Source organism: Mastigoproctus giganteus, chromosome 9, assembly GCF_048544385.1.
Source record: "Mastigoproctus giganteus isolate SK-2022 chromosome 9, ASM4854438v1, whole genome shotgun sequence".
Classification (NCBI taxonomy): domain Eukaryota; kingdom Metazoa; phylum Arthropoda; class Arachnida; order Uropygi; family Thelyphonidae; genus Mastigoproctus; species Mastigoproctus giganteus.
In genome coordinates this window covers 31215317-31239806 of record NC_143583.1, presented here as the reverse complement: position 1 = coordinate 31239806, position 24490 = coordinate 31215317, and the positions used below count along the sequence as shown (strand labels likewise).

Here is a 24490-nt window from a genome sequence, read left to right as displayed (position 1 = left end):
CATGTATTTGGAGAGGCTGGGTACACTTTGAAAATATTATAATTTAAAATGTAAATAAATGAAACTTGCCAGTTCACTAGTAATTTTTAATGGCGTTATCCAAAAATTCTCAATTGATGAGCGTTGAGTGGTTGCACACCAAATGTGAAGCAGCTATAAGGGGGGGGGGAGGTGTTCAAAAAAGATTTATATTCACTCAGTAGTTGTGATAAAAGATATGAAAGTTGGTTTATGCATAGTTACTGTACGTACATCATTTCTACTAACCCAGGTAGTATACAAATGCATCATTTAATTATATCTCATATTGTGAATACGAGTGGCCGAAGTGCACTGCTTTAATAAGTAATGCTTTTGATTAAGTAACTTCATCAGTGGAAATAGACTAATATTACTTATTGGTATCTGCCAAAAAATAAGTAACATTAGTCTTCTCCACTGATGAAGTGTTACTTAAAGCAGTGCAATATCTCGACCACTTGTGAAGGTATTGATAACATGAGATATAATTAAAAGATGCATTCATGCTACCTGGGTAGTAGAAATGATGTTTGTTTGTTTGTTTGTTATTTGGTTTTTAGGAGCATTAGCAACTAAGGCCATATTGCTCCGGGATATGCGGTGGTCATTCCCTGACCTTTCCGCATCCTCGGTATTTGGTGGTGACGGGCTCGAACCCCGGTCTAATCAAGAAGCGTGTGCTACGCACTGCTGCTCCTTCCCACCTGGCTACGGAGGCGCCAGTAGAAATGATGTACATGCAGTAACTATGCATAAAGCAACTCTTTCAATGTATTATACTTTTTCATCATAGTCACCAGGCAAAATGACACATTTTTGCACCTTTCAATACACCTCCACAGGCCAGTTTTGTAGAAATTCTTTGTAGAAAACTACGACTCAGCAACAAAGTGAGAAAGAACTTCAGGGCAAGCAAGAGGAAGAAATCTGAGTATGCAAGGACAGGGAATAAGCAGGATATAGCAATATTTCAAATCCGCATTCATGGGATACACCTCACTGCAGCATATGAGGAATTGCAGGGCATTATTTGGGGGGGGTGGTGATTGTCATGCCTCCATTGCTTTGATATTTGTTTAGTCATAGTGATGGATCCAAGTTTTATCCATCGTGACTAGCAATGAAAAAAGCAGCATGTGTACCCTATATACACATAAGATGTTCATTTTATGTGAAAACATGTATGGCAGTACTAGAGTAACACAGTTTAAATTTTTGAACTGTTGATCGAAACTTACTTACGCTACTTAGAAGGTTGATCAATATCTTGAGAAGTAGATTTTATTAAAGTCTGCATTTATTCTTGCATAATATTACTATCTGCTGATTACTCTACCGATTAATGTTAGTGACTGAGTTCGCATCATTTAGGAAGTGACGTCATTTCCACATCTTAGTATGAACTTACTCTACTGAATCAATGTTAGTTAGGAAGTGACGCCATTAGGAAGTGACGTAATTTGCGTCATTTAAAATCTAATAGCCACCTAATAGGAAGTGACATCAATTGCACCATTTCGTAAAAATAATTTCTTTAACAATCAATTGCATCATTTCTGTTACCAATCGATTTACTCTAGTGCCACATAGAGCGAGTTCATATCAAAAATTCCTCTTTCTTTTCCTGGAACATCAACAACATTCAATGTGCACATGTGCCCTTTCATCCTTCTAGTAGAGTCAGAAGTCTGGGAACCATCTAGCAAACATGACTCATATGCAACTGTTGATGGATGATATTCTCCACAGACCCTACACTAATTTGTATCTCTGCAAATAGTTCTTTAATTCAATACAGAGATCTTCCAGATTAATGCCTCAATTTTTGCAACACTTTTTCTGTTACAGTAATTGCTGAGCATCCTGAGATTTCTTTGCAAAGCATCCCAGAGCAGTCTGTGATCATTTCATCACAGACTGCTCTGGATGCTTTGCAAAAGAGGAACTGAATCAATGATCTGTATTCACTTTATGTCATTCAGTGCTGGAAAGGTAAAAAAAAACTTCAGATTGAACAAAATTTGTGTTGATATTGCGATTCAAGGTATCAAATAAACAAACAAAATATCCATCCTTCTATAACAACTTGGGTGAATACAAATCTTTTCGAATCCTCCACTCCATAATACTCAGATATATAAATTAAGATCTAAATAAAAAAAGATCTAAAAGATTCATGTTAATGGACCTTTTTTACTTATTTTTCCAAGAGAAATCATAATTATAACATTTAATTAATTCAATTATTTACAAACCATGAAATGACAGTTTGTAAAAAATAAATTAATGAATTGAATTTAATATGAACTTCTATTTACATAGGCCTGTAAGGTTGTTGTTTTTTTTTGTTAAGTAAGTAACAAGTGCTCGTTCTCCAGAATAACTACAAATCAACCAACCACTTTTATTTGTATTGTTATCTGTATTTTTATACAGATAAAATACATAACATCCTGGTTAACATTTTTACATCAAAACCCTAGGTAATTTAACTGCATGCAAAGCATAATTAACACTAGTGTTTTCTGTCCACCTCCACTTGTTAGTAAGTGGGTTATAGCACATTCCGTGAAGGAGATAAGTCTGGCAACCGTGACAATTAAGTTGTTTCTGAAGTTCAGTAGGAGGCACAAATTTATGCCAATCATGTGTTCCTCTTGGCACAATATTTAGAAATAACTCTGCTGCTATAATGGCCAGCCAATATGATAAAAATGTTCTATTAATTGTTGTAAAAAACAAGGATCCTTCCTCTTTAACCAAAGTAGCAAGAGAATTCAAGAAGTAATCCATATTCTGTATATGTTCAAGCACCTCACTTGCCACAACAGCATCAAATTTTTCACAATGGCTTTCAACCAAACTTTCTGCAGTGCCACAAATATAATTAATGGAGTCTTTTATATTTGGATCCTGGGAAGAATGTTGTTCAGCTATACTGATGTTTTCTAAAAGTGGATCAAGGGCAGTGACAGTGGCACCTAGACGTGCAAGAGGCTCAGACAGCAATCCACCACCACAACCAACATCTAAAATGTGAAAACCTTTTAAAGGAAATGCATTTTTAGCTCCACAACTTTTTGACATAAGTCCATCCCGAATTAGTGGCACACGTAAAGAATTCATTGAATGAAGGGGAGCAAATACTCCCTTAGTATCCCACCAAGAAGAACTGAGTTTCAGATATTGCTTTTGAAGCTCTTCAGTATTAAAAGTTTCAGTATGATATAAGAAAGAAGGTAATGTTTTTCTTTCTGACAGAAGCTTCATATATCTGCTTTGCAAGCATAATGATCTGGCATGAGTGATGGATGAAACAAATGCACTGCTTACACCCTTTTTCTTTACTGTCAAACAAAAAATGGACATCTTTTGCTACAATTTGACACAAGTTTTCAACTTGACTCTTTACTGTAACATTTTTTGGCTAAATGGAATTTCAATCAACAGCAAGCTGAAAAAAAAAAAAAAAACAATTAGTTCAAAGATCTTAAAATAATGAAAATTTGCTATGAGCAGTTGCCTACACTAGTACTCAAGTTTAATGACGAGTAAAGAAATTTTAATCTATATATTACTCATAGAATTATAAAATGAATGTTAAATATTACTAGACTTTGTCTAGTGTCTATTGTAATTATAAATCAAAATGAATTGAAAGATTAATGAGCAGGACTGTGACAAGGAAATGCAACAAGAACAGAGTGCTTGCTCCAGGGCAAAAAATTAAATAAATTTGAAACTGTGGGATAGGGCATGTAGTATGAACAATTTTCCCAGCTTTCTTAGTGAAATTCGGTCAAAACTGTGATATTTTTTTTTTCTGAGTTGTATTTTTAAGCTAAACAAAATATGATTAACAGCCTCAATACTAAGTTTCACATATGCTGAAAACTACACAAAATAGTTTGGCCAGTAAATTGTTGATTACTGGAACAAGTTGCCTCCACATGTAGTTGAGGTTGACAGTTTGAAGAAATTCAAAGGTTAACTGATAGTTACCTTTGTTAACTAGATACCTTTGTGAGAAGGGAAAGCACATAGTTCATATTTTATCTGCTTGCTTTTTTTTTTTTTTTTTTTTTGTCATCAGAAACATTTTCTACTACTAAACAAATCATTACATCATATAGCTTTACTTTTATTTAGTGAAACTTCTAGAAAAGAAGAGTTCTTTAGCAATTATTTTCCTGACTGATCAACACTATTCCACATTTCAAAAAAAATTCACTGATGTTTTCTGAGAAAAGGGCATTTCTGGATCATTTTCTAATGCTGATTTCAAAAATGACATCAGTTTTCTTCAAAAATTATGAAAGAAATTGATTTTTCACAAAATTTGTGCGCTGAAATTATAACAAAATGTTACTTTTACCAGACATATTTAAATATATGTTGAAAACACTATTGAAAAGGGCAGTTCCAGCAATCAACTACCCATCGGCTAAAGGCAAACTTCCATACATCTATTCTACAACTGTCCATCCTCAATTTGAATCTATGCCCGCTCAGGTTCTTAGTCTGAGCAAGCGGAAGTATCCCGTCAGCATTCCGCTTGCTCAAACCATTCAAGGTCTTATACACCTCAATCAGATCATCTCGCAGGTGCCTAGTCTCCAGATGCTGCAACTTCAGACCTTAAGCCTTTCTTCATAAGCGTACCCCTTTGTTCCTCTCACCAGTCTTGATGTCCTTCTCAAAATGAGGCCACCAGGCCTGTATACAGTACTCAAGGTCTGGCCCAACCACTGCCTTATACAAAGGGATAATCACCTCCTTGTCTCTACTAGCAAAATTCCTATATATCATTGACAAAACTCCATGACCGGCTCTGGCAGCCCGTCTGCACTGTTCAGAGAACTTCATATCTGACTACACAATTGCTCCCAGGTCTTTTTCATTCTCCACCCCCCCTGAGTTTAGTACCACAGAGTTGGTACTAAACTGAGGGGGTGGGTTACTGCTACCCGTGGTAGCAGTAACCCACACCCTGAGTTCTCTTGGGTTACTGCTACCCATGTGCAGTACTTTGCATTTGTCAATGTTAAATTTCAGTTGCCACTTCTCAGCCCATCTGCTTAACTTTCTAGATCCTGTTGCAGTAGCATACTGTCTTTAGTGTCATTAACAACCTTGCCAACCTGTGTATCATCTGCAAACAGAACATTTAAGTCTGATATACCTTCATCGATATCATTGATAAATACACAAAACAACAATGGGCTCAGCACCAAACAATGGGGGATTCCGGTAATAACATTAGTCCAGGTAGAGCAGTGTCTATTTATTACCACACTTTGCTGTTTCCCACACAACCATCCCTTTATCCATTGCAGTAACTTGCCCTTAATGCTATACCGCTCCAATTGGTACAGCAGTCTTCTCTGTGCAACAGTATCAAAAGCTTTCCTGACAAGCATATCAAAATTATTTTTAACATCTGGCAACTTTGTGGCAACTTCATAGTATCCAATCAAATAGGTCAGACAAAACTTCCCCTTAACAAACCCATGCTGTCTGAACTATTGCTGCTGTGTTGTCCAGGAGATCCTGTATCACCTCTTTAACCAGTGACTCTTATTTTCCCAGGAACAGAAGTTAACCTAACAGGTCTATAATTATTTGTCACCCTTTGAACCCCCTTTGTGAACTGGAGATACATTTGCACTTCTCCAGTCCATGGGGGGCCTCCCCTGACTCTAAGGATTCTCTCATAATTATTATGAGAGCATCCTTAGATGGCTAAGGGTTTGCTTACTTCCCTTATTGCCTCCTTCATTATAACTGGATAGATCCCATCTGCCCCAGGTGCCTTTTTATGTTTACCTTCAACAATTTCAACTCCACTTTGATCTCAGTTATCACAAAATCACTTAGCTCCCTGTTAGAGTTTGATAAACTTCTGGCATAACTCCTCATGTGTGAATGTAGATGCAAAATACTCATTCAGTTTATCAGCTACTTGAGCAGGATCATCAATAGTCGAACCATCCATGTTAAATGGACAAATCTGATTCATCCCCTTCCTTATAGAGTTTACATATGTAAAGAACTCTTTGCTGTTTTTCTTTGCATCCTTTGCCAAAGATTTTTTGTAATCTGCCTTTGCCTGCCTAAACTCCTTTTTGACTTGATTAGAGACTAGCTTATATCTGCCATAGGCTTCTGTGTCAACTGATAATTTATATGCATTCCATGCATTTTTCTTCTCTGCCACAAGCCTCATCAATTCATCTGACATCCATTTAGGCCTGAACCTTGAACAGTATTTCTTAGTTGGTATGAAAAGCCTAGTAGCATCCAAGATTAAGTCGCTGATGGCTTCCCATTTAGAATTCACCGTTGATAAAATCATCAGTTGATTCCTCTCTATAGAATTTAAAACCTGTCTGTGACCTTTGTAGTCACCTTTAAGAAAACAAAAACTCTTCCCTTTACCCTTGATCACAGTTACATCTTTAAGTAAATCCCACATCAGTACACTGTGATCACTGTCACCTAGTAGTTCCTTTTTCTGCAAATTCCTAATTCATGGGTCATCACTGCTGATAATCAGATCAAGGGTATTACTCCTTTTGGTTGCCCCTTGAACATGTTGCTGTAGAAAAAAATCCTCCAATAAATGCACAAAAGTCTTGCTAGTATGCCTTTGAAAGTTCTTTGACCATTGAAAGTTCCAGTCAATATCTGGAAAGTTAAAATCCCCCATTACAAGACATTCGGATTTACTGGCAGTTTCTATTTCTCTGCACAACTGTTTGTTGTACTCATCAGCGTCATTAGGCCTATAACATATTCCTATTCTCACTTTCCCTTTCCCAGTGTGTAAGTCACACCAAACAGACTCAATATCATACTGTCCACCAGTGTCAACTGGATGCACTTCCTTAGATTTCGCATTTCTTACTAACAGCATAATCCCTCCTCCCTTCCTACCCTGTCTGTCCTCTCTGTACACATTGTATGCCCCCAAATTCCAATTCTGCATTGCTTATATCTGTATGACACCAAGTCTCTGATATCCCAACAATATCTGCCTTTGATGTCTTGATCAGCACTTCAAATTCATCAATTTTATTTACTATACTTCTAGTATTACTATATTTACTATACTTCTAGTATTAGTGTACATGCAAGTATATATGTACTATTCTTACTCTTAGTTACCATAACACAGTCCATGTATTTACTTGTTTGATGATTTACCTCCAGGGGCTCATATCTGGTGAGTATGGGCTTGGCACACTCAGGATCCTGAGATGGATATCATCATTCTTCTCTTTCTTGGTGATTCCCTTCTACTTCTCTCTCTCTCTCTCTCTCTCTCTCTCTCTCTCTCTTTGAGTAATTCAGAAATTTTTTTTTTTTGCATGGTGCAGCATAAGACTCAGGCTTCCTTGCAACATATGGCTAATAATAATAATAAATGACTCCCAGCAGCTCTTGAAATCCCCAGCAACTTGCATTCTAGGCTGCTGCTCATTATAATAGAAGTGCAAAAATCGCTACGGCTACTGTTAATCTTTAATCTGTAAATTCCCCCCCCCCCCGACCTAGCAGTTTTCTGACCTACCTAACAGCAAATATTCTTGCACCCTTTCTATTTAAGTGTATCCCATCCCTGTAGAGGCAGTCTCTCCTGTTAGCAAGAACAGACCACACTGAAAAAAATTCTACCCAGTGAGCCTTGCACAATCTCTCCAGGGCCGAATTGATTGACAATGCTCTCATCATATACTCCCTACTATCATGTCTGGGCAGAATTGCAGACACTTTGAAATTAACACTAACTCATGACTTTTTTTTTCAGCATTGATCTGTACTTGTGTAAATCTGCATATCACTTACTCTTAAGGTCAATAGCGCCAATGCGTACAACAATATCACCTTTTGTGCCCTTAAAAGATGATATCTTTTAAGGGCAACGTCATCAACTTTTGCCCCTAGCAGACATTCCCTAGTCCAGTTCCACCTATCCATTTTGCATAATATATTCCCCATCTCTCTGACAATACAGTCACCGACAATAACTAGTTCCTGTGGTACTAGTGCATTCTGCCTTGGAGATTGCTGCTGTGTTTTCAGATGCACAGGAGTGAGCTGGGCAGCTGAGAGCTTGATGGGCCCCTCATATTAATTTCTTCGAGGGCATTTACCCTATAAACTCTCATAGATACCCATCAGAACACTGAATTGAGCCTAATTTCTTCACAGTCTGCACCTAGTACACACACACAAAGACATCCTCCTTGGCTATATCATGTCCTGTTCTAGACAGGTCTGCAAAAATTTCACATTTCGCACATTGATTTAGATTGTGATGCGTGGGAAAATCACCTCCTTCGGTTCGCCCACTTGCCGCAGCACTGGTTATTCTGTGAACACTGCTTTGCTGCTCTAGTCTGGGTCATGATTCCTTTTAAGTATAATTTAATTAACAATGAAATTTAATAAGATTAATAAATTTTATTATTACTGTTTATTATTATTATTATTAGCTACATGGTACAAGGAAGCCTGAGGCTTACGCTGTACCAGCCAAAAAAAAAAAAAATTTCCCGGGTTACCCTGAGAGAGAGAGAGAGAGTCAAAAGTAGAAAGGAATCATCAAGAAGAGTAGAATGATGATATCCAGCTCAGGACCCTGGGTGCCAAAGCCCATACTCACCAGATGTGAGCCCCCGGGGCTGATGTGAGCCAATCTAACAGATTTCTAATACACTGCTACGTATTTCGCTATCTAGTTTTACGTTACACCTTACGGTATTCCGTATCGTATAACAATGGTGACAAATTACGAATGTAAAATCTACGGATACTAAGTATTAGTTTTCAAAATTGCTATCTAAATTCAAAGTAACCCACGGAGCTTGGCTAGAACTATAAAGCTAGTTATAGAAAATAATTTAGCATAACAATTAAGTCAATAAAACGACTAAATATAAATGAAAACTTAGTGATCACTGGAGCTGTAAAAATCTTGACCAATGCGGTAGTAACCTCGTACCCCTAGACTACAAGCATATAGTTTTCAACTATATTTCAACTATTTCAGCTAATACATGCCAGTTTTTCTCTTTTATTCATAGTTCTCTCATCAGTTTGCAAATTTGAGGTCCAAAAAAATACCTTGTTTTAGCTACTCCTTGGTGATCAATGGGAATTTAGTACAAAGGTAGTTGAAGCAGAAATCTTCTTGAGGTAAAGCTTTCACAGACAGAAACTGTTTCATCACACCCAGTTTGAGGAGGAAGGAGGACAGTTTTGAGGTCTAACAGTGGTTTTTGAACTATGGTCACTGAGTTTCACTCCAAAATAAGCAACATACACATTTTTCACAAATTCTGTGATATCTTGTTTTTGCTTGAGGACTAGATAACTTCCACAAACATAACAAATAAGTTTGGATTGTTCAAATGCTAGCATGAAGATATTTTACTCACTTTTCAGCACAAGTTGACATGATAACCTGAAAAAATTAAACTAGCCCATTGCAAATTTGAGGTCCAACAAAAATAACTTGTTTTAGCTTCTCTTGGGTGATCGATGGGAATTTAGTACAGAGGTAGTTGAAGCATTAGCATTAGTAGAGAGACATGATGCAAGAAAGCAAGCTTATACAGCATCAGCCAAAAAAAAAAAAAAAAAAAAACTTACCATTTTACTAATCCATTCATTCCAAATGTTTGTCTAGTTCTGCCTTGAATTTATTTAAGCTATCAACTTCCACAACAGATGGAAGATTTTTCAAGCAATCAACTACCGTTGGCTAAAAGCAAACTTCCGCAAACTTCTATTCTACAACTGTTTTTTCTCAGTCTGAATCTATGGCCCCCTCAGATTTGTAATCTGAGCAAGAGGAAGAATCACCTCAGCATTAAACCTGCTCAATCCATTCAAGGCCTTATACACCTCAATCAGATTGCCTCACAGGTGCCTAGTCTCCAGAAGCTGCAATTTGCAGTACTTAAGCCCTTCTTCATAAGAGCACCCCTTTGTTCCCTTCACCAGTCTTGTTGCCCTTCTCTGTATTCGTTTTAGCAAATCTACATCTGTCCTAAAATGAGGCTTCCACACCTGTACGCAGTACTCAAGGTGTGGCCTGACCATTGTCTTATACAAGGGAATAATCACCTCCTTATCCCTGCTTGCAAAATTCCTGTATATCATTGACAAGCAGTGGTGTATTCAGGCCGAAAAGCACCGGAACGATGTTCCAGTACTTTTTTCTAAATGTTACAATAGAAAATCATTAATTTATACACCTAATATTATGAAACAATGGCATAATCAAAGAGGAGGGAGAAATATCTATTTTACCCATTGCCACTAAAAATATATATTAATAGTAATCTTTAAAATTAATAGATTTCTTTAAAAATTTATTTAAAAACAAAAATATAAATTTCGCCATGAAACTTGGAATGTTTCTTACCAAAGTACAATGTGTTAGATCAGAGGTTCCCAACCTTTCTCGGTTCACGGCGCCCTTAGTGTCACAGTAATTTTTTCACGGCACCCCCAGGCCAAAAGAAATACCTAACACAGTGGTTTTCGACCTTTAAATATATACCTATATAATAATTTTATTCTTTATATAGAGGTACTAAATAAAGATCAATTATAGATCACCACAAAATTAAAAAGATACGGTACAATGGATATTGTACTGTACCCTTTAAAATGTACCCTCTTATAATGAAATAAATATATAAATTTCAAAATAATAATAATAATAACTTTAAGTAACTTAAACCCAAATTACATGGCACTCCAAGAATGTTGTTGCAGCACCCTTGTGTGCTGTGGCGCCCCGGTTGAAAACCACTGTGTTAGATAAAAAGATCCAACAAATGAAATATACTGTGATGCGTGCAAATGCTGCATTTTGATTTGCCATGAGCTGAATGCCAGAACTGGTTGTTCTATGAACCGTGAGTCGGAAGTCTGATTCAGTTACTTACTGTACAGTCGATGTGGCGTTATCATATAATCTTCTGGAAAACGAGTATTCCGGTACTATTTTTTTAGCAATACACCTCTGTTGACAAGACTCCATGAACTACTCTGGCAGCCTGTCTGCACTGCTCAGAAAACTTCATATCTGACTGCACAATTACTCCAAGGTCTCTTTCATTCTCCACTACCCCGAATGTAATACCATACCCAGGGACTCACATCTGGTGATTATGGGCTTGGCATACCCAGGGTCCTCAGCTGGATATCATCATTCTTCTTTTTCTTGATGATTCCCTTCTACTTCTCTCTCTCTCTCTCTCTCTCTCTCTCTCTCTCTCTCGGGGTAATTCGGAAATTTTTTTTTTTTTTTCGGCTTGTGCAGCATAAGCTTCTGGCTTCCTTGTACCATATGGCTAATAATAATATAGTTGGTACATTTCTCTGGGGTTACTGCTACCCATATGCAGTACTTTGCATTTGTCAATATTAAACTTCAGTTGACACTTCTCAGCCCGTCTGCGCAACTTTTCCAGATCCTGTTGCAGCAGCATACCTCATTACTGTTATTAACAACCCTGCCAACCTTTGTATCATCTGTAAACTTTGACATTAAACTAGATATACTTTCATCAATATCATTGATAAATATACAAAACTGAACACTGAACCCTGAGGGACACCACTAATAACATTAGTCCACATAGAGCAGTATCCATTGCCCACCACTCTGTCTTCTCCCACTCAACCATCCTTTTATCCATTGTAGCAACTTGCCCTTAACGCCATACTGCTCCAATTTGTACAGTAGTCTTCCATGTGCAACAGTATCAAAAGCTTTCCTGAAATCCAAGTATATGATAACAAAATTCTGGCTCTCCACTTGGATAGCCAGAACATAACAGCCAAACAGCAGAAAGGATGTAAGGAGTAATTAACCACTGATGCCGTGGTTATGGAGCAAGCCTACAAGAAGCAGCGCAACATGTACACAGCCTACATCGATTACTGCAAGGCTTTCGACTCTGTACCTCATAGCTGGCTAACATAGACCCCGAAGATCTACAAGGTAAATCCGATAGTGACAAACTTATTAGGAGGAACATGGCGAAATGGAGTACCTCCATTAAGGTCAAAAACATCCAGGCCAATTCCCATCAAGAGAAATCTTTCAGGGAGATGCCCTGAGCCCACTGTAGTTCTGTCTAGCACTTAACCCGCTATCCACCAAGCTCAACAGTAGCAAGTACGGATATAACCTCAAAGAAGGAAGGAACAATCTATACACCCTCGCCCACCTAATGTGGCACCTCCGTACCCAGGTGGGAAGGAGCAGCAGTGCATAGCACACGCTTCTTGATTAGACCGGGGTTCGAGCCCGTCACCACCAAATACGGAGGATGCGGAAAGGTCAGGGAATGACCACCGCATATCCCGGAGCGATATGGCCTTAGTTGCTAATGCTCCTAAAAACCAAATAACAAACCCACCTGATGTACATGGACGATATCAAGGTATATGCAGGAACCGAGAAGCATCTCCACCAACTACTCCGGATCACCAATGAATTCAGCAATGATATTAGGATGAAATTTAGTCTAGACAAATGCAAGACACACGGATTGCACCGGGGCAAATTAGTCAACCGAAACCACCAGCTGCACTCTTGTAAAGAGATCGAAGCCATGGCAGAAGGAGAGGCCTACAAATACTTGGGGATGATACAGGATCAGCAGCTACAGCACAAGGAAATTAAGGCCTGCCTAACCAAAAAATACTATTAGAATCTCAGAAGCCTGCTGAAAACAAAGCTGAATGGAGGGAGTACAGTTAAAGCCATAAACACCTATGCAGTCCCAGTGCTAACATACTCCTTCGCGGTCATAGAGTAGACTAAAACCGAGCTTGAAGATACCACGAGAAAGGCAAGGACGATGACCAAGAACTGCCAACACCACCCGAAATCAGCCATGGAGAGAGAGAGAGAATGACAGTTGCCCAGAAAGTAGGAAGAAGGGGACTCATTGAGCAACAGAAGACAGCAATAGTTAACCTGAAGAATTATTTCTAGAAACACACTACAGCAATCCATAAGGAAGATAGACAAATGGTATACCTCACTCTGGGGTAGTTGTGTAATAATAGTATGGTGTGGCCTCTAAAAGAACAGATTCTGATGCGAGCTTTTCTATAGATCCTTCCATAGGCATTATTCTGAACTGTTTGTTTGCTGTTTGTTATTTGGTTTTTAGGAGCATTGGCAATTAAGGCCATATTGCTCCGGGGATATGCGGTGGCCATTCCCTGACCTTTCCACATCTTCCGTATTTGGTGGTCACGGGCGCGAACCCCGGTCTAATCAATAAGCGTGTGCTACGCACTGCTGCTTCTGCCCACCAGGCTACGGAGGTGCCATCGTCATCATCATTCTGAACTGGCATCTCTAATTCCCCTACTCATATCCAAAGCAGTCTAAACATGTACAGCAACCAATCAGCATCCATTCACTGTCCAACTCCAAATTCACAGAAAAAAACTTTTTATATTCTTCTTTTATTGCAGAACAACCATCCAAATTATAATCTACTCATGTCTAAAGTCAACAAGTATCATCTGTCTTCTCAGCCTTCAACTGATGTATTGTACCAAGTATTATAGGTTCTAATACCTTTCACATTTGAGCTTTCATAAAAAAAAAAATTATTCTTCCAAAATATAGTGAACAGGGAAAGTTGTGGCTCAATGCCTCTGGACTCTTTGGCAGATTACATGAAATCTCTTGCAAAGAAAGGCAGCAAAGAAATCTTTACTTTCATAAACACTATAACGGGTTGGATCATATCGATCCACCAGACATGAATGGATTACTGTTAATGATCCTGCTCAGGCTTCTGAAAATCTGAGTAGGTATTTTGCATCTACATTCTCACATGTGGAATTTTTAGTGATCAGGATGTCAGAAGATCTAGCATTCTGATCACTAAAAATGATTTTATAGAAACTAAAAGGAAAGTTGAAGAGAAATTGTTGATGCTAAATTTAAAAATGCCACATGGAGTAAACAGGATCTGTCCAATTATATTAAGCAAACCTTTAGCAATAATTACAAGGGTATCCAAAGGAAGAACTGATTTGCAAATATCCCCCAATTCACAAATGGAGATCAAAGGGTGTTATGCGTAATTTACAAACCTGTTAGCTTCACTTTTGTTTCAGAGAAAATAATAGAGTTGCTGGAAGTAGCATTAGCATTAGTAGAGGCATATGGTGCAAGAAAGCAAGCTTATGCAGTATCAGCCAAAAAAAAACATTTCGCCTCCCATTTCGCCGCTCCATTCCTTAGAAATACCTGTCCAGCTGAGCGTTACATTTATTTAGGCTATCAACTTCCACAACAAGGGATGAAAGTCTGTTCCACCAACCAACTAGATGGTTAAAGGCAAATTTCCGCACATCTATCCTACATCTGTCGTTCCTCAATTTGAATTTATGCCCTCTCAGGTGAGGAAGAATCCCATCAACATTGAGCATGCTCAAACCATTTGAGGCTTTATACACCTCTATCAGATCACCTCGCCAGTGCCTAGTCTCCAGCCACTGTAATTTGCAAAACTTAAGCCTTTCTTCGTAAGAGAAACCCTTTATTCCATTCACTAATCTTGTTTCTCTTCTCTGTACTCATTCCAGAAGCTCTACATCCGTCTTGAAATGAGGCCTCCAGACCTGTATACAATACTCAAGGTGTGCCTGCCCATTGTCTTATACAAGGGAATAATCACCACCTCCTTATCCCTGCTAGAAAAATTCCTGTATATCATTGACAAGACACCATGAGCTACTCAGAAAACTTAATTTCTGACTGCACAATTACCCTCAGGTCCTTTTCATTCAATACCACTGTCAGTGTAGTACCACAGAGTTGATACGTTGTTCTGGGGTTACTGTTCCCTATATGTAGTACTTTACATTTGTCAATGTTAAACTTCATTTTCCACATATCAGCCCATCTGCTCAACCTTTCCAGATCCTGTTGAAGCAGCATACTGTCAGTAGTGTCCTTAACAACCCTGCCACCCTTTGTATCGTCTGCAAACTTGGACATTAAGCTTGATATACCATCATCAATATCATTTATAAATACAGAAAACAACAATGGACCCAACACTGAAACCTGAGGGACTCCACTAATAAAATTAGTCCACAATGAGCAGTGGTCATTGATTACCACTCTCTGTCTTCTCTGCCTCAACCATCCCTTTATCCATAGCAGCAATTTGCCTCCAATGACACACTACTCCAATCTGTGCAGCAGTCTTCCATGTGCAACAGTATCAAAAGCCTTTCTAAGATCAAAATATATAATATCAAAGTTATCCCTGCATCCTGTTCTTTTGTGTTCATAGTATCCAATCAAATTGGTCAGGCAAGACTTTCCCTTAACAAAATCATGCTGTGTCTGAGCTACAACTGAAATCTTGTCTAGATGATCCTGCAGTGCTTCTTTAACAAGTGCTTCCATTAATTTTCCTGGAACAGAAGTTGAACTCACAGGTCTATAATTAATTGTGTCAGCCTTTTATCCTACTTTGTGAATTGGGGTCACATTTGCACATCTCCAGTCTATGGGTACCTCCCCTGAGTCCAAAGAAGCTGTCATAATTATGCCTAAGGGTTTTTGCTTATTTCCTTTGCTGCCTCCTTTAATATAACTGGATAGATTCCATCCACCCCGGTTGCCTTTTTTATGTTTATCCTCAACAATTTCTCCTCCACTTTCCTCTCAGTTATTACAAAATCTTCTAGCTCACTGCCAGAGTTTACTTCACCTCTGGCATTCCACTTCCTGAATAACTCCTCATGTGTGAATATAGATGCAAAATTTAGTTTGTTAAACACCTGAGCAGGATCATCAACAGTTGAACCATCAATATACATTGGACCATTCTGATTCATCCCGTTCCTTCTAGAAGTTACATAGGTAAAGAACACTTTTCTGTTTTTCTTTGCATCCTTTGCCAAGGATTTCTCATAATCTGCCTTTGTCAGCCTAATCTCCTTTGTTACAGACCAGATTATATATCTATCATAGGCTTCCATGTCACCCATTAATTTATATGGATCCCATGCATTTTTCTTCTCTGCCATATGTCTCATTAGTTAATGTCATATCCATTCAGGCCTAAACCTTGAACAATATTTCTTAGTTGGTACCTAAAGAGAGAGAGAGAGAGAGAGAGAGAAAGAGAGAGAGAGAGATAATCTTTAATGCCCTTCACGGCCAAAATGCCAGGGGTTTACATTTTTACAGCCTCCCGAAACTTCCGGGAAAATAGAACAATTAATTTACAAAAACAGGTAATTTTACAAATGAAAACATATTTTGATACAAAGGAGAGAACTCCTTACGAGAGTTAGGTCTGATTGAGCTGGCTTAACATCGAGTTAAGAGGACCAGCTCAATCAGACAGGAACGGATGCAAGGTACACATGTCATTGCTGATTAGTCCTACTAGACATAAAGCCTAGTAGCTTCCATCGGTGAAGACAGGATATTAGAGCTGGAAAAGGAATTAGAAAATGTGAATTGGAATATCATCAGTTTGGCTGAAACAAGAAGAAGAAATGAAACACTTATAAGTTTATCAAGTGGAAATCTGCTGTACACCAATGGAAACAGTGAAAGGAGTGAAGGTGGAGTTGGGTTTCTGGTCCATAAAGATTTTAAAAACAACATTTTGGAATTCAAAAGTACATCACCAAGAGTGTCAAGACTAATACTCAAGATTTCTAAGAGGTACAAGCTAAAGATTATAATGATTTATGCACCAACATCGAGCCATGATGATGAAGAGGTTGAAGAAATGTACACTGAAATTGAGAGTCTTCTAGATGAGCAGAAAAACCACTACACTATTATTATGGGGGACTTCAATGCTAAGGTTGGAAAAAGACAAAACAGGGCAGAAAGGGGAACTATAGGAAATTTTGGAATTGGTGAAAGAAATGAAAGAGGTGAAAGACTTGTGGAATTTGCAGAATCTTAAGGACTGTCAGTAATGAACACTTTTTTCAAGAAAAAGGTGAATAGAAAGTGGACATGGAAGAGTCCAAATGGATTAACTACTAATGAAATTGACTTCATCCTCACTAACAGAAGATATACTGTGAATGATGTTACCGTCCTTAATAAGGTAAATGTTGGAAGTGATCACAGAATGGTAAGATGTACACTTGATATAGATATAGGAAAGGAAAGGAAAGGAAAAAACTGACTCGAGTAAATAATACAAAGGTCTTTGAGATCACAGAGGAGGAGAAAAAGCAGTATGTACTGGAACTTAAGAACAAGTTTGAGCTTCTGCAGACTGCTCAGGACCAAGATATGGACGAGGAATATTACAACTTTCTGAAAGTGATAAAGCCCAAGAAACCTATAGGGAAAAGGAAATCCAAAGAGGAAAAAATTAGTCAAGAAACACTTGTCATGATGAACCGAAGACGACAAATGAAGAGCAAGAAAAACACTGACAAGGAGAAAATTGAGTATACTGAGTTATGCAAAGCCATTAGAAAGAGACTCAGAGAGGACATTAAGAAGATTTAACACAAGAAAAGTAGAACAAGCATTAAGGGAAAACAAAGGATTTAAATCAGCAGCCACGAGCAGTAATATAGAAAGACAAATGATACTGAAACTGAAGAATAGCGATGGCGTACTTATAAACAGCAGAGAAGGCATAATTGAAAGAGCAGAAGACTACTATAGAGAATTATACAAGGAGCGAGGGAATGATGTCAGCAGTGGGGAAGATGGATTGCAAAGTAGCAACACATACGACATACCCGATATTCTTCCTGATGAGGTATAACATGCATTGAAGAAATGAAGAATCAGAAAGCCCCGGGGGAAGATGAAGTTACTGTAGAGTTGTTAAAATTGGGAGGAAGAGACATAATACAAAAACTGGCAAGGCTCTTCACAAAGTGCATTAGAAAAGGTTTGACGCCCAAGCAGTGGAATAATGCAATCACAGTTTGGCTGCATAAGAAAGGAGATAAATCAGAAATTGGAAATTATAGACCAATTAGCTTGTTATCCCACATCTACAAGTTGTTCACAAGGGTCATTACTAACAGATTAGAAAGAATACTTGATGAGAATCAACCGAAAGAGCAAGCTGGCTTTAGGACAGGATTCTCAACTATGGATCACCTTCACGTAATATCACAGCTAATGGAGAAAGCAAATGAATATAAAACACCATTATGCCTGGCATTTGTGGATTATGAAATGGTATTTGACTCCTTACAGTATAAGGCAACGTTTCGGGCACTGGAAAGACAAAGCATAGATACCCCATATATTATGATTTTGAAGAAAATATATGAGAGTGCTACCTCCTTTATTAGACTAGACAAAGACAGTAGGAAATTTAAAATTGAGAAAGGAGTTCGACAAGGAGACACAATATCTCTGAAGCTGTTTACTGCTGCCCTTGAGGAAGCTTTCAGAAGATTAGACTGGTCGCAGAAAGGAGTCAATGTGAATGGAGAGTACCTAAACCATTTACGATTTGCAGATCGCATTGTGGTCATAAGCCACGATCCCAAAGAATTAGAGGAAAATCTTAATCAGTTATGCACAGCTAGTAAGGATTTTGGACTAAAGATGAATATGGCTAAAACAAAAGTAATGATGAACAAGTATCACACAGAAAGGGAAATAATGATTGAAGGAGCAGTAATTGAAAAGGTGGAGTCATATACTTATCTGGGACAAGTTATTAGCTGTAATAATGATAAATGGCTGGAAGTCAAGAGAAGAATAAATTTTGGATGGATAGCATTCAGGAAATATAGTCACATACTGAAGAGCAATATCCCAGTTTGTCTGAAACGTAAAATAATGAACCAATGTATACTCCCCACCATGACTTATGGAAGTAAAACTTGGGCACTCACCAATAGAATGGAAGAGAAGCTGAGAACTACACAGCGAAGAATGGAACGAATCATATTGGGAATCAGACTGTTAGATAAGAAGAGAAACACATGGATTAGGCAGCAAACTCAAGTAAAGGACATTCTTATCAAAACTAAAGAACTAAAATGGTCTTGGGCAGGACACATAGCTCGAAGACATGATGACAGATGGACTAAGAAAATAACAGAATGGTATCCAAGAGGTGCTAGACGAAAACCTGGAAGACAAAGGCGGAGATGGATAGATGAAATTCATGAGTTTGTGGGTAGTAAATGGATGGCCAGTGCTCAAAACAGAAGGAACTGGAAAGTTGCTGGAGAGGACTTCATCCTGCAGTGGATTGAAAATGGCTGATGATGATGATGATGAGTAGCTTCCAAGATAAATTCTTTGAATGCTTCCCCATTTTGAATTTGCTGTTAACATCTTCAGTTGGTTCCACTGTCTAGAATTTAAATACTGTCTGAGACCATCACAGTTGCATTTACGAAAGCAAAAACCCTTCCTTTTACCCCTGATGGTAGTTACCTCTTTGAGTAAATCCCACTTCAGCACACTGTGATCAATGCCACCTAGTGGTTCCTATATCTGCAGATTCTTAATGCATGAAGAATCATTACTGATAATCAGATCAGAAGTATTACTCTCTCTAGTTGCCTCCCGAAAATGATGATGTAGAAAACAATCATCCAATAAATCCACAAAAATCTTGCTAGTGTGTGAGTGACCAACCCACAAATTCCAGTTAATATCTGGGAAATTAAAATCCCCCATTATAAGGCTCTCTGATTTAAAGGCCCGCTCTAATTCCCTGTACAGTTTCTTATTATACTCATCAGAGTCATTAGGCCTATAACACACCCCTGCTCTCGATTTTGATCTCCCACTGCTTATGTCACACCAAACTGACTTGACACTGCACTGTCCTGCGATGTCAACTGGCTTCACTTCCTTGGATTTTATGTTTCTTAACTAATAGCATAACCCCTCCTCCCTTCCTGTCCTGTCTATCCTTTCTGTACACATTGCACTCTCCAAATTCCAGTTCTGCATTCCTTATATCTGTGTGACACCACATCTCTGATATCTCAACAATATCTGCCTTTGATGTTTTGAGCAATACCTCAAATTCATCAAATTTATTTACCAAATTCCTAGCACTGGTGTACACGCACCTGTTTCTATTCTTAGCTACCCTAACACAACCCATGTGTTTACTTGTACCACGATGACTCCCAGCAGTCTCCGAAGTACCCTGCATCTTGTTTTTCAGGCTGCTGCTCATTCCAATAGAAGCAGTGCAACAATCACTTTCGCCTCTGCCACTGGCTACTATTAATCTATCAGTCCTTGTATCCCGCCAAGCTAGCAGTTTTCTAAACCACCTAACACGGCCTCGATAGCATCAGCAAATATTCTTGCACCTTTCTATAGAATATCCCATCCCTATAGAAGCAGTCTCTCCTGTTAACAAGTACAGACCAGGCTGAGAAAAATTGTACCCTTCGAGCCTTGCACAATCTTTCCACGGCCGAATCGATCGACAAGGCTCTCATCATATACTCCCTCCTACCGTGTCTGGGCAGAATTGTAGACACTTTCAAATTCATGGCTTTTTTTCAACAGTGACCTGTAATGGTCAGTCAAGTAATGCAGGTCCATCTCCACTGAAATGATGTCATACCACAGTCCAGCATTGGTTTGTGTAGAGTGATTCGTTAACCAAGCTGATTGTGTACCATGATGCAGTAACAAACAAAATGTATGCAAAGAATAATTATGAAACTATATACAGTGGTTTCAGAATTATTCTTTGCCTTCCTGCATCGTTTGCCACTACCAGTACTAATACTAAACAACGCAACTACACAATAGAAAACTAATTTTTAAATCAACTGAGTTAATGAAAATACGGAATATCTCTTAGCACACACCACCCACTAACTGTGGAATATTACTACGAAATAAATTTAAATTAAAAACGGAAACAGTTCCCCCTTCCACGTCTTCTCATATAATTCTTTCACACCTCACGCTATGACATACCCCGGAAACGCAGGAAAACCGCAACTACACGGCCAAGTTTTAAAATCTGCAGTACGTAGATTAAAAACTACAGCATTAAAAGCTATTCTATAATTTTTTTTCTCTATACTGATATTCGACAAGTAAATTTTGCCTCAGACTGACCATGATATGACATGAAGACGGGCCGAGAAATGCTGAGTCATCAGAGAAATCACATGTCCAGTCACCACCGGGAACTGATACACTAGGATGCTGTTTTCTGCGCAGTTGTTTATGGAAATAAACATTGAATGGGAGAGATGGGAAGGCGCATAGGTATACAGTATGCTTCCACAAATATTTTCATCATGCAAACAACTATACCTATTATACCTAGAACTTACGCAACACGGAAAAAGTATAGACTAAAGCAGCAGAACAGCCAACAAAGTACATATAGGAAAAGTCGCTGCAAACCGGTTTTCACCGGAATGCACAGATTAGATAGGAATTACCACAGAGTAGTAACATAGCATCTTACTTCTCTGTGGGAATAACTAGGTAAAGAATGAGTTATTTGTAATTACTCAGCCATGGAAAAAAAAGAAGAAAACAATAAGTAAAAATTCATCTTTGCAGGGACCCCATGATCAACTTGCAAATAGTAATACGGTACTAGTGCTATTTTCTAGTACACAGATCATAAAATGACGAGGAAAAGTATTATTATTAGCCATATGGTGCAAGTAAGCCTGAGGCTTATACTGCACCAGCCAAAAAAAGATTCCCGTTACCCTAAGAGAGAGAGAGAGAGAGAGATTGACAGAAATAGAAAGGAATCACCAAAGATGTGTGTGCCAGGCCCATACTCACCAGATATGAGCCCCTGAAGCAATACAGACCTTATATCCATATGTTGCTGTAGGATTTTAGGCGAATAAGGCAATAACGCTCCTTGTACATTGTCTGTCAATTGCGTGTGTTCTGTGGTCGATTTTCTATTTTGCTGGATGAAAAACCAGGGTTTCCGGGAAGGAAAAACGTGCTACCCTCGCCTCAGACCGACTAATTAAGCCACGTTGTGAAAAGGACCCATAAAAATTCCTCTCGTCATTGACAGGACTCCAACTCAGGTCTTTTCCAACCAGTGTTGGGAGAACGGCAATTTACCAACTATGCTACTCACTAGGGCCTATGCAGGGTGATTCCCTACCAGTACGACAAACTTGCAGGAGGTGTAGGGGGCACAAAGACGAATCGGAATCACATAGCATTGCAGGGTCCGAAATGCCTTCGTCATGCGGTAGAGGACGTTGAACGGGAGGTCGCATGAACAGCGATCCCGCTGGAAGTCAGCATTTGCGAACCGGTTCCCGAGGCAGTAGGATGGATGAGTATTCAAACGTTGAACTGGCCGACATGCACCTCGCGTATGGAGCTGCGGACTGTAACTGGCGCGCCGCTCTGCGCTTGTACCAGGAACGTTTCACCCACAGGCGTGCTCCTCATCATACGATTTTCGCACGTGTGCACAGAAGGTTAGGTGAGACTGGTTGTTTCACGAGAGGTACCATGAATCGAGAGCGAACGACGAGGACGCCAGACAATGAGGAGAATGTCCTACGTCTTGCAGAAGGCAATCCGACTACGAGTACTCGAGCGATAGGCCAACGATTGGGTATTTCCCAATCCACTGTATGGAGGATATTGTCAACAAACCAAATGAGTTCATACCATCTGCAACGCGTCCAATCATTGGAGCCTGCGGATTATCCACTCCGGAGGACTTTTGCTACTTGGTTTCTTCAACAGAAACGGTTCGCAAATGCTGACTTCCAGCGGGATCGCTGTTCACGTGACCTCCCGTTCAACGACCTCTACCGCATGACGAAGGCATTTTGGACCCTGTAATGCTATGTGATTCCGATTCGTCTTTGTGCCCACTACACTTCCTGCAAGTTTGTCGCACTGGTAGTAAATCACCCTGTATATCTACCCCATGGGCTCACATCTGGTGAGAATGGGTTTGCACACCGAGGATCTCTGAGAGGAATTTTATCAGGAGGTACAAAGTTTCTTTTGGGCCCCCTTCCATTTTTCCACTGGTCATCCTGTTTTTATTCACTATGGTTTTATGCCGTGTTCCATAACCTGTAAGGCCAAAAGGGTATGGAAGATGAGAGAGGAGTGGAATGAGGCACTCTGTTGATTTTCTGCATCAGAGGCCTTATGATCCTATATTTCCTCAATGATAAATATAAATAAAATAAAATAAAATAAAATAAGAGAATCAGAGAGAATAAAGCACATTTGATTTGAATATATTTTTTATGCTACAATACAGATCAGGAGAAATAATTCACATCGAAACATTCTTTTATATTGCAATGCAAATCAGATCATCAGAAGACATAATTATTAGTAAAAAGTTTTAAAAAAGATAGATAGGCTTAGTATTTACTTTAAAAAAAAGTTTTCCTGGTCTTTTTTTTTGTGAAAAATTTTTCGAATCATAGCATGAAAATTAATTGTTCTGGCAATGTTAGATTCAATACTTAGCCTGGCCAAATCCACAAGACGTTCCTGAGACATTGTTGACTTTAAATAATTCTTAATCAACTTGAGTTTGCTAAATGACCTCTCTGCATAATTGTTGCTGGAATTGTTAGTACTGTATTCTTAAGCTAACACAAACATTTGGGGCGCCTCCGTAGCCAAGTGGGAAGGAGCAGCAGTGCGTAGCACACGCTTCTTGGTTAGACCGGGGTTCAAGCCCGTGACCACCAAATACGGAGGATGTGGAAAGGTCAAGGAATGACCACTGCATATCCCGGAGCAATATGGCCTTAGTTGCTAATGCTCCTAAAAAAAAAAAAAAAAAACCAAACCAACGAAACATTTGGAAACAGACACCAAATCTGCATTCTGTTAACAAGTTCAACAGATCTAATGGCTTTAAGTGTGCATTTACAAAATTTGCTTTATGTATTGAGGGTAAATGATGCATTTCTTTTCCAAAGTCATCACCGTTAAGGTCAGCAAGATATTGCTCTGATAAAGATAAAGCTTTTCTCTCCATATCACTTTCAGACATGGTGAGATATTTCCACAAGAAATTTAATTTTTCTGCCAGCTGCTTAACAGCATTGAAGCAGACAGTCAATCCTGCTATAACATTGTCTACTAAACCGTAAAACCACACTTTCTGAAGGAGGCACCAGGTGCCAAACTTTACAGTGATCAAGCGATTTCCGAGTGATTCATAGAGCGTTTATTCAAAGCCACATTTCTTCTTCGAAAATTTTTTTACGTTCTCGTTAACCAATACCAAACTTAGTGGGCCAGTAAATCTGAATTTATTGTAATAGCGGATTTTACTTTCCATATATTGACTGGAACTTGTGCGTTGGTCACTCACACGCTAGCAAGACTTTTCTGCATTTATTGGAGGATTGTTTTCTACAGCAATATATTCGATGGGTAACCAGAGGGAGTAATACGCTTGATCTGATTATCAGCAGT

The 24490-nt window shown here is 38.8% G+C and overlaps 1 protein-coding gene across 1 annotated transcript; it reads right to left on the bottom strand.

Moving 5' to 3' along the window:
- Positions 1-2476: 2476 nt before the first annotated feature.
- LOC150080132 (ubiquinone biosynthesis O-methyltransferase, mitochondrial-like) lies at positions 2477-21508 on the bottom strand. The gene is made up of 2 exons (XM_090380963.1): positions 21152-21508; positions 2477-3475 (listed from the first exon to the last, which is right to left on the bottom strand). Exon 2 carries the CDS (start codon positions 3388-3390, stop codon positions 2488-2490), a length of 903 nt encoding a protein of 300 aa, XP_090237089.1. The 5' UTR covers positions 3391-3475; positions 21152-21508; the 3' UTR covers positions 2477-2487.
- Positions 21509-24490: the final 2982 nt, after the last annotated feature.